Source organism: Molothrus ater, chromosome 21 (assembly GCF_012460135.2).
Source record: "Molothrus ater isolate BHLD 08-10-18 breed brown headed cowbird chromosome 21, BPBGC_Mater_1.1, whole genome shotgun sequence".
NCBI lineage: Eukaryota > Metazoa > Chordata > Aves > Passeriformes > Icteridae > Molothrus > Molothrus ater.
In genome coordinates this window covers 7516990-7531713 of record NC_050498.2, presented here as the reverse complement: position 1 = coordinate 7531713, position 14724 = coordinate 7516990, and the positions used below count along the sequence as shown (strand labels likewise).

The window sequence follows — 14724 nt, the reverse complement described above, 5'->3', positions numbered from 1 at the left end:
CTACTGAGGACTTACGTTACTGACTGACAGTTCATGTGCTAGATCCCTGAGGGCAACAAGGTGTCTGCTTCACACCTTTGATTTCAGCACCAAGTATCCTGTGAGCCAGAGTTAAAATCTGCCCATTCTGTTTAACTCCACTCTGCTAAGCTCTGATGCTTGCTCAGGAGTACTTTATATTTACCAAGGATTTGTATTTGTCTTTCCATACTTGTAGGAAGGATACTTTTCAATACAGTTTTACTGAGATTCCTAATTTCACCCGAAAAAACTATCTCCCATCTGTATGCACAATACCCAGCACTTGTGTTGGTTCTCTTTCCTCTAGAGACCTCTGCAGGATCTCTGAGCAGGCAGCTTGGGCCATCTTTAGCATTTTCTGCAGGTCTTTCTGTTCCTGAGGTGGTAATTTCTTGTGCTGGCTGATGCTGATATCAAATATGCCGAGAGTTTGTCTTGATAGGTCATGGAGAGGTACTGCAATGTGGTGTTCTCCATAGATAGAAGTGAGAGTGACCTCTGAACTGTCTGTGCACTTGAACAGGTAATCTCTGAAATGAAATGTGCTAGGGTTTACAATCCTGGTTGTTTTGGTGATTTACTTAGCATATTTAAGATGCCATTCATATCTTGTTGTTAAAATAAAGGTATTACATTACTAAATCATAGTTTATTTCCTTGAACTGAAATTTGCACAGCTCTAAGTAGCATTCAAGGCATGTTCACAAAGGAAAAAATAGCATTAGGAACACGATATTACTTAGTCAAGGTGATTGCTGAAAATCATGAGAATTTAACAAATCTTGCTTTAAAAACAGTTTGCTGTTTCTAACTGCATTGACATTTGTTCTAGACAGTTTTATAAAAAGTAAAAACAGCTGCTGGAACTGCAAATGGCTGTTCAGGCAACTTTGACAACAAGGATGATACGCTTAAAAGACAAGTCTGAGGATCTTGGCAGTGGAAGGAAACAGATAATTGAAGGAAATGAGACTAATACGGCCAGGAAAAAATACAGATTATTCTAAAGAGCAAAATGGCCTGTGTAGGCTGCAATTCTGCAAACCTTGGCAGCTCAGCTGGTAAGCATTAAGTCAGAAGTTTTTACAGCCTGCAGTCAAAGAGAAAATATTCCTCAGCCCTTCACAGTTCAGTGCCCTGTGCACACACAGCAGAAGCCTTGATAGTGAGAGCTGCAGCCAGACACTCCCAGGGCTGCTCTGCCAGGGGCTTCATGTAATGTGGGTCAGCCTGGTGCAGCTTGAGTCAAGGAGCAGAGGGGAGCAGTCCCATTGCAGGTGCTGGAGCCTACCTGAGGAGGTTTTCCTCTCTGAGGAGAACAATGGGAGACCTGTGGATTTCCTTTTGTCCTGTGTTATCTGTAGTGATCATCTTGCACAGAGCATAGTTCTGCCAGAGAGAAAAGAAAGGTTTAGCTGCATCCAAGAAAGGTACAGACATTTTGAAGCTTGGAGAGGGAGGAAATTATTTCTTATAGGAAACTCCCATGTACATTCAAGAGCAATGGGATTGTTTAAAGACATCTCCCAACACTGCTAAGTTTTATTCCCAGAGATGGGTGAAGAATGTGCCCTGGACCTCCCTCAGCCAAACTATTTAATCCACCCCAGGCTCTACACTGAGGAACACCCACAGGCCTAGAGGTTTTCCCATCCTCTTGAGTCGTTTCTCATGTCATGTTTGTGTCAGTGTGTCTTGACACATGAAAAGCACAGAGGGGACCAAGTGACCTGGCTATCAGGCAGCTAACAAGGAAACAGTGCTGAGCCTGGAATGACAACAGAACACTGCCAACATAAACCATGCTTATCAGAGGAAGCAGCTGAATTATGACTGCAGCAGATGTCATACAGACTTTGGGATGACATGGGATCAGTCCTAAATATTGCATATACTTTTTGTCTGCTTAACTCACTGGTACATGAAGTGACAAGCTTCCCAGGGCCTGAGTGCCTGCTGAACAACTGGAACATAACCTGCATGGAGTGGGGCTGCCTTTACAAGCTGGCTAATTGGGAACCAGTCACTTCCTGAGCTGTATTTATATCTTGGCTGCTGACATAAGTTCAGAAGAAAGAGTTAATGTATTAGCTGGAACATTCTCTTGTCCCTATAAAATACCATAAATTTGACATGCAGAGGATCTCCAGAGAGAAGCATTTTCCCTAGTGGAAGTCCCAGACAGCAAAGCTATGGATGGGTGGATGGCTGTGGGGTTCTGCTCTATTGGTTGCTATGCAGCAGTGAGCACTGAAGTAGGAGAATACACCCTTTACACATTGAGAAAGGGTTATACTAGCAGTGCTCTTGAATTCTTTTACATGGAAGGATGAAAAGAATGAAGAGGGATCTCCTTTACAGAGGGAATCTTCCATCTCTACCTTTGTACCCCTTTTGTTGCATGAACAGGCACAAGAATCTTGTGCAGGTTTCAGCTTTAATGATAAAACCACTGGAAGAACACAGGCAGCTGGAGATGGCATTTCCTCTCTAAAGCAGCCTTTGGGCCCCTGATGATTCCAGACCTTTTCTCTGTAGTACCTTGTCTGTGCCAGGTTCCACCATATAGGTTGTGACAGCGTGGATGCTGGGTGTCCTGGGATACAACCAGTCCAGAGCAGTGACAGCCACTTGGAGAACATTTTCCCGCATGCAGATGTGGTGGTAGGCTTTGCTGAATGCATGGCAAACTCCCTGTGAAAGCAGAATCCTCCAAGTGAGCCAGACAATTTCACACAATTTTGGAGAAAAAAGCTGGGGAAATGTTCATGTTGTGACAAATTGCTTTAATCAGAATTTGTAAAGCGGAAAAGTGACTGTGAAATGTCCCTTATCAAATGATGCCCTGAAGTGCTCAGTACCCAGTCACGGCCAAATCCTTAACCAGACAGAGCTGCTTTTTAGTGGAAATAGCCAAATGGACCGGTAAGGTTGGTTTGCTGCGCTCCCTGCTGCCCAGAGGATGCATCCACAATGAGGCTGATCCCAAAGAAATCCGGAGAGCTGTCACTTTTAATTATTCCACCACGTAAAAAGTAAGGTTTTGTGTCATTTTATAGAAATGAACACAAATATGAGATTGAGAGCTTCAGGAAATAAAAACTGCTATCTTTGGGCTTTGCACAAAAGGTCAATTAACATCCTAGTCAGGAAAGATTAAATAAATTATTGATGAAGTGATACCTCATAATAAATTTCAGATAAGATGCTAATCAGCAGGATACTGATAAGGTGCTCTCCTTTTACCATATACTGCAGAAGGGGACCCACAAATATATTTTTAGTTGTACATCTTACATTTTCTCAGAACATGTAAAATTCACAAGTTTTTTTTGCAGCCTGGAGTAACCAACTGCTTTCTGATGGCTCCCACCTCATAGAAAGTGATCTCATGGGTCAGAAAGATGGATGTATGACTCTGGTCCCGAAGAGTGTCAAGTCCTAGAACGCCAAAAACTCTCCAATGAGCATCATGCAGGGGCAGCACCAAGAGTGAACCTTTCTTCTCCTCCTCGTGGTCGTCAGAGCTCCAGAAGTGAATGTTTCCATGGTGCTGAACTCTTGGAACATAGATTGGCTTTCCCTGGTCAATGGCTGCAAAGCTGAAATATAAATTTATGATGAGGTTTGTCAGGAGGAGCAGAAAACCTTTAGTGAAACAGTAAATACTGCAGCTTTGATCTCTCCCTTTTTTCTGGCATCAGAGAAGGAAGGTGTGAGCTCCATACCCTGACCACACTCAGCAATACCACATTTACCACTTGCATCCCAAAGGCAGTGGTAATAAAGAGGCACTTTTCATCCTTAGGACATTTTAAAAACATCAGCTAATGAATGGAATGAAAAGGAATACAGAAGCAAGTAGCAGTTACATTTAATAGGTTAGAGGCAGCAATGTTTAAAGAGACAAATATGTCTGGCTTTTGGAAATGACAAGTGAAGAAGCATGAAAGCTGTTTATAGCATAAACACTAGGGAAGGAAAGGCATTGTTCTCAAAAATATCCTGTGGATATAAACTGGCATAAGGGAATTAATTTTTAAAGAAGAAAATGTAGGCCCAATGCCACAGACATTTGCTAAAGGATGAGATTTATTAGACTGTGAGCTATTCTCCCCAAGGAAAGGAGTGAAATCCCAAACAGAGCAGTTCTAAGCAGACCATGTGGAATATGTATAGGATATTGGATCATTCCACAACAGTCTCTTGGGAGATTTCCTCTCTGGGGTACTCCATCAACCTCAGTTTCCAGAGCATCCCAAACACTGCCCCATACATTCCAAGCAGTTTAGAGGAAAAGGAACAGGTATTTGCAGCTTTCCTTACCTGATTCCTTTCATGTCTCTGTGCAGTACCCGGTTGAGGATGTAGGGAGCATTGTCTGCAGTACAGGCCACGTAGCGCAGGAGAACCTGTCCCTGCTCTGGGGAGAGCTGGTTCTCTTCCAAAAGGGCAATGTATGCACTGATTGTCTTGTTATTCCCGTGGGCTTCCATGTCCTAGCAACCAAATGTTCCCCATTACAGTCTGTACATTAGCCACTGGCACTTAATTAATGCACTTAGCAATTGTTTAATTTTTGCTGAGATGCTGCTCTGGGTCACCGAGTTTGTGTGTCACCCACCCCATGATGTGGCTGTGTCACTGTGACAAGCACAAACACTCAGTATTTTGATTGGCAAGGGAAACTGATTTCCTTTTTCCTGTTGCTAATGGGGAGGAGTAAATAGAAGAATAATCCCTAACTATAATTTGTGCCTAAGAAAAAGTCCTATGGATTTATTCTCCAATAGGAGATTCCTTTTAGGAAAAAAACCAAACAAGTACCGGAGTTGCCACATTTACAAACCTAGAAAATACTGCAAGAACACTTCATCTACACTGTGAGAAGTTTGGCTTTGAGGAGTGCTTTAATGGTGAGAAAAACAGCTAAAGTTGCAGCTGTAAATTAAAAATGAAACTATTTCCACTACAAAATAACCATCTTTTCCTAAACTGACTCTGGTGTGTTTCATCTCAGAAGCTCCAAAACTACAACTATGGATTTCCAGGTCTGCCCTGAATCAGCTCTTCCATAAGTGAGACAAAATTATCCCTGAGATTCCTTCAGTACTGGGAGAGCAAGGATGCCTACCTGGTACAGGGCCTTGATCACTGCTTTGTACACTGGTTCCATGTTTGTTCCGCTGGTCTCAGCCGCTTTCTGGATATCCTGCAGCCATTTCCTCCTGGCTGAGCTTTGCAAGCTCTTGATGTGACTTTGTTCCACACTTGTGGTCAGGAAACTCACCAAGTTATCCATAGTTTCATCCTCATTGCCAGTGAACTTGGAAGCAATTAATTCAAGGAAAATCTGGAATGCCTTTGAGGATAGCTTCCCCACTTTACTGAGCTGTGGGTATCGGGAGCAAAGCTCTTCCTTTGCTAGTAGAAAAAAAAAGAAAATAAGAGGGAAAATTTAGTTGATGAACCAGTTTTGCAAAATAGGAAACAAACAAGACCTAAACAGGCTTTGGGTGGAGTCCGTCCAGCCCTTCCTTCTAAGCTTCTTTTAGATGTCTCCTACATGGAAGTGGGCACACTAACAGGTAATCTCCAGTTTCCAGACTGGATGCATCCTTTTCTCTAGATGCCTGCTTCCCTCCCATGACAAAGAACCCCGCACAGCGCTGGTTTCTCTGCTGGTGCTGCTTCACTCCGCAGCGGGTCTGTCAGAGCTGTCCCAGCGCGGGCAGGCTGTGCCCAGCCCCGGCTCTGGGCTCACGGGGGTGCTCTTGCACAGCCTGAGCAACGTGCAGGCGCTGCCTGGCTCCGGAGCCCCGCGTTCATGCCATCTCTGACTGATGCTCCCATCATTCTTTCTGCATCCTGTTTTCAAATCCTGTTGGACCCGAAGATGTCCCTGCTCATGGCAGGGTGTTGGACTTGATGATCGTTACAGATGCCTTACAAACCAAACCATTTTATCATCATTATCACAGATTTTAGCTGAAGAAGTAGCAAGTACTAACTTGGCCTCAATTATGGTGGGGTCATGATGCTTAACGCTGTCTTATCCAGCCCATCATCTAAGGAACATTCAGTATTCTAATTTAATTTCTGATTTTCTGACAGAACTAGGATGGAGAATTTTTTTGATCATATAAAATATTTGAATTTTTATCACCACTTTCTCCTCACTTTGAAAAAAGGGATGCAGAAAAAAACAGACATGAATTTGAATGTGCTATGATCACTTCTTTCACTACTGAACAATAGCATAATGAATTATTTTCCCCTTTATATCTAATGTTACACTTTTCACTTGCAAGTTCAATCAAATAATTCTACTCACTTTTTACTCTGTGTTTCCACCCAGGAGAAGTGCAATGTCTGTGAACCCTTCCCCCAAACCTGCTTGTCCCACACCCTTGAGACATTAGGTTGGGGCAGCTAGAAATAATTCATGCTGCTGCTAGGTGGTATTGATTTTGCTATTCTCCCCTTCTATTTATTTGTCCTTTAGTTTATGAGCCCTTCATGGAAGGGACTGTGTCCTTCCATATTTCCATGGTATGTTCTGGCATGCTTTGAATGCAAGAGAGCAGTGAACTGCCAGTGTCTCCTGGCTGGACAGCCTGGAGATTATTAACAGTGACATACTGGTGTGCTCCCCACCCCACCAGCTGCCTTCAGTGAGCTAAAGGATAAAGAGATTTTGGTGGTTGCCAAAGTGAGCCATTTTTAGTGATTTGCAGCAGAACAAGCAACATGAAGATGAGCATGGAGATGAAAAAACCAGACCTGTCCACCCAAGCACACAGGTAGAGATGTTCTTAATTGCTAATACAGTGTTTCAGAGCACCTCATGCCCACATGTTAATATGCACAAGGCTGCCAGACAGGTTCAGGTGAACCTGCAGCACTTCTGCTGGACTAAAGTCTTTTCTATCAAGGACCAAATTTGCTAAGTTTATGCAGTGAAATAACCAACAGAGAAGTGATACTCAAAGCTGCTCTGTAATTCCTAAGTGCTGTGTGACAGTGTGAATAACTACAGGCTATTTGAGATCTATAAGGAAAGCTGTTCTCTCCTGTGAGGTACATTCCTGCTGGAAGCACAGCAAAATGTATCTATTAAAAATAGCTGGAGTCCACAGATGGACTGGACTAAAAGTGCAAACATGTCCTCAGGCTTTATGTGTGCTTTTTCACTGACATATCACATGTATACATTGCATGTTACAGCTGAAATAATTTTTCAACTCACTCCAGTGTCATTAAACCATTGGGCTACTTCTCTGCCTGGGAATCTTGCACAGGAGGAGGGGATGGAGCAATGCATTAACAAATAGGTCTGGGTAACTGTTCCTTCCCATTTTACACCTCACAGTGTGTATGCTTATGACTGCTTGCAAAACCAAACTGGTGCTTGCAACAGCCTCATTAGCCCTGTCACTGAATGGTTGAAGGCCTCCTGTGTTGTTCTCACAGAGCAGAGATTTTTCCTTACCCTTCATCAAGGCCTCTTTTCCCTTGTGTCCCTTGAATGTGCTCAGAACAGCAATCACCTCTTCCAGGTCCAGGGACCCACATGCTTTGCTGTCCCACTTTTCAAACAGTGCCTCCAAAAGATGTTTCCTTTGGGCCACGTGAGACATGCGGTGAACCTGCAGCAGAGGAACAGCTGGTGTTTGGTAACTCCTGGACACTGATGCTGGACACTACACAAATGGGGACACTACACAAGTGTAAAAATTCAAAATTCTGCAGTGGTTGTGCCAATCACATAATTCCTATGGGCCAGGCCAAATCTGTACATACACGGCTCAGAGCTAGAGATGAATCATTAAACCTGGGAGATAACTTAGAAACACTAAACACAGGTGACAGTTCAGTTTACCAGGTAGGATCAGCACTGCAGAGAGTTATTTCACAGTGAACAAATTAAGCCTGTGCTGGATTTAAGGTGATGTCAGCTCAGGTAAGTGCAAGTTTCCCAGAACACAAATGTCTCCCCAGCAAGAGCTAACCACAGCCTTGTAGTGACATCAGAGATGTGACAGTTCATATTTCTGTACACTGTTATGTTGCTGGTGCTGCCCTGAAGTGTGTGGGCTCCAAGCAAACACATGTTACCATTTGTCCTCTAAACCCAGCATAGAGGGATAACTGGCTGGAGTGGAATTCACTCAAAAGGCCAAAATCCTGGCAGTGTGTGCTGTGTTCAGTGAGTTCTATGGAGCCGTCAGAGCCAATATCTCATTCAAATTAGGTCAGCAGCACAGAGGGAAACCAGAAGGAGGTCTAAGGAAAACACAGCTAGAAAATGCACCACAAAACAGACCTGAAGTGATATGAGGCACACTGATGCTGGGCATGAGGAAGGAGAATATTTTGTTTACAGCACATGGCAAGAGTACCTTGTAACTTAAAACCAAATAAGCCTGTGCCCATTCACATCCAGCCATGCACATAACAAACCCAAACACACTTGTTTCAAAATCCTCCCCAAACATCCACAACCTTCTATGTACATGCCAGTGCAGTAGGTCAGAGATCAGGTTCTTGGCTATTATAAAGGTGAATAAGCAGAATGGAATGTTTTGGGCTCTTTCACAATTAACTATCAACTGTTGTCTCACTGAGTCCGGCTCTAGGACAGACAGACAACCTCTAACAGGATGAGTCTGTCATCACTTCCAGAGCTGAGGGCTAGGGAGGAAGCATCTAGAATGAAAACAAAGGGGTAAAAGGTCTCCTGAAGGAACAGGGGATGCAAGGCTGCAAGTGGAGAGCTCTGCCAGCATCAGATTAACAGTTGACTTTGCAAAGTGTTTGTGGGCATTTGCTTGGTTTTTGTTTGGACATGAGATCAGCAAAACTTATCAATATTTACTCTTTCTCGTTGTTTAATTTTTTCCTCTTCTGTCTGTTTGTATTCTCTTTTGATAAATGCTGTAAGCCTCTTCACAGTAGGCACAGAAATGTCTTCACCCACAAAATTGTCCATGAGCTGTACAAACTGCGGCAGGGTGAGGCAGCTTGCAGCAAAGCTCTTCATAAAAGAATCCTGATGGTTCTGAATCTCTGCCACACTGGAACCTGAATCTGAAAGGCAGAAAGCACCGTGTGTCACAGGAAGCCAAATGCTGCCCTAAAGCCAACCACGTGGCAGCTATCAACACAGCCCTCAATCCTGCACTTCCTATCCAGGGAAATTACAGCTGAATACAGACTGACTCCATGCTGAGTAAAGGCCTTAATCTGCTTATAGTGCTCTAATAGCAGCTCTGCAGATCCAGTCTGGCATGGATGCCATCCTACAGCCAGGTCAAACCCTGACTGCAGGTGAGCTGGAATTGCTGTTACTCAGCAGGGGGCTGTCTGAGACAAAGACCTCGTTGAGAGACTGCTGTCCCAGACAGACAGGATGCACATCCAAGGACTGACTGAAGGACAGGGTAATGCTGTGCACTGGGAGTTACCACAGAAAGCTGTAGGTCCCAGGGGGCTGTACCATCAGCTTTACATGATGAACCTGTCACTGGATTGTTCAGACAATGCAGGCCTGGTTCTTGCAGTGCTCTAAACCGTGAGACACAAGAGTGTTCCCAGAGTGCTAGCAAGGAGGTTGGCCCTTCTAGGATGTTTAAGAAAATACCTCTTTGAAACACAGTTGTCTGATCACAGCCTTCCTAGAACAAAGGCCTTTGTAGACAATGAAGTAGGATCATCCTTTGGAAACACAGTGAGAGATTCAAATAAAAGGTTTCTGCTAGATGATCTCATAGCTCATCTCCCTATAGGCAGTCACAGTCTAAAAGTTATTTAAGTAATTTCTAGATTTAATGTGCTCAGGTTCCTGTCTTGTTATGGTAATATTACAGAGTCAAACAGAACATAAAGTTTCTCCTTATTATAAAAATACTGCTGCTTCACAGACTCCGTGAATTAAAGTGTCTGCTCAGGGCCTTGAATACAGATCACCAACAAAGTGACTCACCTGCCTCCTGTGAGAGGAATAAGCTCTGAAACCTTGGCAGAAAACACCATGCTGAGAAGATATAGCAAAGCTTATGGTCTTCTCAACTCAGAAATCACTCACATGGTTTTGAAATGGATTTAAAACACCCTGTAGTTAAACCAATCTAAACATATACAAAGAATATGATTAAAGTCTGTCAGAAAAAAGAAAATACTTTACCCTGGTCATGCAGTCTTATCTCTGAGCTTGTCTGTTGGTCAGACTGGCTCTTGTTGCTTGCAGAGGTTTCTTTCACAGCCTGTTGGGAGTCAGTGGCGTCCGTGTCTGTCACAGCTCCCTCTCCTGAGGCTGTGCTTGTACCTTCAGGTGATATCCCTGTAACTCCACTGTCCTCTTGACTAACTTGCCCTTCTGATCCAGGTTCTCTGTCTGAGGTATAATCTTCTGGTTTTGTTTCTGTCTCAGGCTCACTACCCAGGATGGACTCCTCCAGTTTTCCAGATCCAGGTTCTCCATCCAAATCAGTAGCTTCAAGGCCAGTGCTTTCCACTGCTGACACAGCATCCTCACCTTCCTTGCTCACTTCAGGAGCACTTGGCTCTGCTGCTTCATTTTCCTCCTTGGAAATTCCTCCAGTCTCAGTTTCACTCATGTCCATTTCTTCAACAACTTCTTCTGTAACACTGGTGCTCATTCTGTCAGTCTCTTGCCTATCATCATCTATAGATTCATATCCTAAAATCTCTGCCTCAGAAATTTCCGTTTCAGACAAGAACAAACTTTCACTGACTTCCTCACAAACTTCCTGGTCACCAAGGCTTCCCCAGAAATCCATAAGATTAATATCTTGCAGCTCAATTATTGGCCCTAAAACAGAAATAATATGTGTAAGCTGATAGTGTCTACTGGTTTTATCTTCTCTAGTATTGCATAAGAAAATTTAAAGAAAAAAGGTAATGCCAAGTAAATACAAACTGCCAGAAAGTATCTTCTGCAAAGACACATCTCAGGAACACAAAACTTCAGAATAATGTCTTTGCCTGCAGAGATCTACTCTTCTGGCTAAGTATTACACCACTTTTCCTTTGAAATAAATATTTAATCATTCTCTACACTTAGAAGGAGGGATGTAATTCACCTTGCATTTGATCTCAGCAATTAATTAATGTCCAATATCTTTAAAATATTTTACTTTCATGCAGATGATTCCCTCAATTTTTTCTTTTTCTTTCTGGAGGTATTTTAGTGCAAACACAAAATTAACTTCTAATAATCGTTTCAGAAAGAGTCTTTCTTTAATTCTATTTCCCAAAAAGTACCTCAGAATTTTGTAGCAAGGAAAACTTTTGGATGCTGAAGCATTTCTGAACATTGCATCGCAGTTTGCCAAATGTGCTTGCAAATTCTGGTGTATAGGTCACAGCAGTCATTTGGGTCCCTTTTTTGGGCTCTGTTTATTTCTGGTAACTCTTATAAAACATATCTGAACCATCCAGCCTTGTGTGGACTCCCAATGTTTTAACCACAACTGAAACATCCCATGTGCTCACATTCTCTGGGGTTCCACAGTTCCCACTTATGACTCGTGGACCTTCTGTCATAGAAGTGTCTCAGCAGGGCCAGTATTTTTTGTCTATCCAAGACACCAACCTAGATAAAAAGATTACAATTATTGGGTTTCTCCTGTGGTTCTTTGACTTACATCAACATTTGCAGCACTACAAAGGAACCATCAGCCAAGAATTACCTGTGGCTGATAATTATCCATTACCAGAACATCACTACAAATTCCAAAGAAGTTAATTTATTTCATAGAGGAAAAAATTTCTTCTGGGCTGAGCTGGAACTCTCCACACATATTACTTTGCAGGCTCTTCCTTTTCCATGTCCTTGACAAATTACAGTGAGATAATTGTAACTGTTCTGCCAAAGGAGTTCTTCGTGTCGAGATCAAAGCTTCAACACTTCATCCTCTCAGGACAGATATTGATTGCCTGACAGTACCATGGAAGAATTTCCATCTATTATGGGCTGTGCTGTGTTACCTTAGTGACTGCACATTGTAGTTTGGTTTTGTGCCCCTTCATCTCCTTTGAAGTGTGATGTATTGGCCTGGAAACATAATTAGTCCAAAAATCTGAGCTATTATGACAACCTCCCTAATTTCCTTTAAAAATTCATAGACATTTGACCACAGAGGTGAGAGAGGTATCAGCAGTTCCAGTGTAGAGTAAGGTGCAGAGTTTATTAAATCCTTGTTGCTCAGGGTGAGTGTACACAGACGATAAACCCAGGAAAAGGCAATGGAATGGGTCATTTCCAATCAGGAAATTGTGGGGTTTAAAAAGTAAAGCAAACTAAATGATTGCAAGTTTTCCATTTTATGATGTATTCCCATTGTCATTATTTAAATCCTGCCACCTTTGTAATCTCCCTCCCATTAGTGAAATAAAGTAGTTAATTAGGAAACAGATTTACTTAAGTTCATTATTTGTAGTGAATAGCTTTCCATCTGAATTATTGATTTCCTTTTCACATTTTGTTCTTAGATTAAAAACTGCAAAATGTAAATTTCACCAGGCTTTTAATTCCTTGTGAACTTTGCCTGCCCTTAGACTAAAGAAATAAAGGAAGAACTTTGCTGTTCTTTTCTGGAAATTAGCTTAAGATGACTGCATTGTTTATAACCTGAAACTGTAATTCTTGGCAGCAATAGTTAAAAACAGAGGATATGGAAACAACCCAGAGACCCAACACATCTCACCCACTGATGAAGTTAACGCTGGAACTAAGTGAACACATCACATTTGCTGGTACAGCAGCACCCTCCTCTACAAGGAAGGGGTTTTGCCAGTTCTGCAGAAAGGACCAGAAGTGAAATGTAAGAAGCCATCTGGTACAATTTTAGTGCTTCAGTATCTGGTAATTTAATTCTTGCTGGTAAAAAAAAAAATGCTGGGAGTCAGGATTGAATTTCAGCTATGGGTAGGTTTGGAACAACAAATGTCCTCACAGAATTCTGTCCCTAAACTTACAAGATGTAGGTCCTGATTCCCAGTATCTTGACATTAACATACAGATACCTTGCACACCCCTGTGCAAACACTTCTTCTTGTTATTTGTCTTTCAGTTGAATAGATCAGATCATGCTCAGATCCATTTAGGAGATGCACAAACACACAATGTTTTAAAGGTGTTCCCAGATCACTGTGGAATATTTGGATCCTCCATTCAGTATTTCCATTACACACACTTAATTTTCCATTCAAATTTCCTCAGCTGTTACTCGTCATAATCATCTGCTGGTTGCCCTGAACTTTGCAGCACTAAAGCATCATTTTACTTCATTACAATGGGAATAGATGAGTGAAGTATTATTAAAAAGAAAATAAGGATGTTGTTTTGGGATTCAGTTACCTTTTTCTCATATTAAAATAATATTATTGGAGGATTAGGTAACTCAAATTCTTGAAGAGTTTTTTGTTCTTTGGATTCAAAAATTTTATTTTTATATAAAAACAGGTAAATATATAAAAAATAGATAAAATAGCTGAAATTGCCAAATATTAATAGGGATTTATTGAATTATTTAAACATTTCCAATTTACACAGATTTGCCATTTTAGCAGGGGTTCCTGTTATTTCAGGACACTTTTCCTTATGACTTACCCTGAGAGGAAAATGTCACAGTACAGCCACCTATAGAAGAGAGAAGCACTACAACAAGAAACCATTTCCAACTCCTCTCCCCAGCTGTGCTATTTTTCCCAGTTCCTAAATTTAGTAGAAAAGGTGACTTTTCTTTGCACTTGGTGTGTGACTAAGGAGGCTGATGACAGATTCCTGCCCACCTGCCCTTCGTGCTGCACCTTGTGAGCAGGGCAGGTACAGCCTCTCCTCTCCACAACAGAAATCCATCTGTGTTTGTACAGCTGCCCAAAACTCGGGGCAGCTTTAGCGCCCAGGGAATTGAAACATGTTGACCTAATTTTTTTGTCACCTAGATATTGGCAGGTGATGATTCTCAGCTGTTTTCAGCAATGTTCTGTGACCTGTGAGTAATTCCTTTGGCAACACAGACTAAACCAGACTTGCCATTTAATCAGGGCTAGGTCAGTGTTTAACCACTTGATTGTTTTTCTGGAAATGTGATGTGTGTATCCTGAACCCTACAATGAGCTTGTTAGTGAGCAAGAGGGTAGAATAGACACTTAGGGCATGAGAAAGCAGACTTTGTTGTTGCTGTATGGCAAGAAAGATAATCAGGGGTGTCTCAAACTACATTGGCTTGAAAACTAATCTCTGACTAAATTAAATTTAATTTTAAAATCCCTTGTTTAAAACATCCCTGGAAATTAATGAAGAGTTATAAAAAAAACTGATACAAGTGAGCACAGGGACAATAAGTTAAAAATTCACAGAGCCATTGCCTTTTGGGGTATTATAGCAGTGATCCAACTGTGTTCTGCGATTGTCTTGGCAAGTTTCTGCTGCAGTGGATAGTCCAGGCTGTCCTTCTGAGCTGCCATCCTTCTGGATGCATGCATTTGAAATCATAATAATGATCATGTGGATACCTTCTAATTTGACTGTAATTTAAACACTGCTTTCTCAGCTCCCTGGCCCTAATTGCAGCTCATTGAGGCAGCCAGCCACCCTCACCATGCAGACTGGAATAACTGCCTGCTACCAAACAAATGGAAATTAGGAACTGAAACAACTGCTTTGCTGTGCTG

At 42.1% G+C, this 14724-nt stretch overlaps 1 protein-coding gene across 1 annotated transcript in view; it reads right to left on the bottom strand.

Moving 5' to 3' along the window:
• Positions 1-14724, bottom strand: part of EFCAB5 (EF-hand calcium binding domain 5) — a 35618-nt gene that overhangs the window by 2051 nt on the left and 18843 nt on the right. Inside the window, exons 8-17 of the mRNA XM_036395413.2 lie at positions 11539-11638; positions 10208-10855; positions 8900-9111; positions 7514-7670; positions 5156-5445; positions 4348-4520; positions 3395-3623; positions 2563-2715; positions 1313-1410; positions 298-551 (exon numbers count right to left, since the gene is read on the bottom strand). Of these exons, the coding sequence (XP_036251306.1) occupies positions 298-551; positions 1313-1410; positions 2563-2715; positions 3395-3623; positions 4348-4520; positions 5156-5445; positions 7514-7670; positions 8900-9111; positions 10208-10855; positions 11539-11638 (2314 nt within the window). The remainder of the gene's footprint in view (positions 1-297; positions 552-1312; positions 1411-2562; positions 2716-3394; positions 3624-4347; positions 4521-5155; positions 5446-7513; positions 7671-8899; positions 9112-10207; positions 10856-11538; positions 11639-14724) is intronic.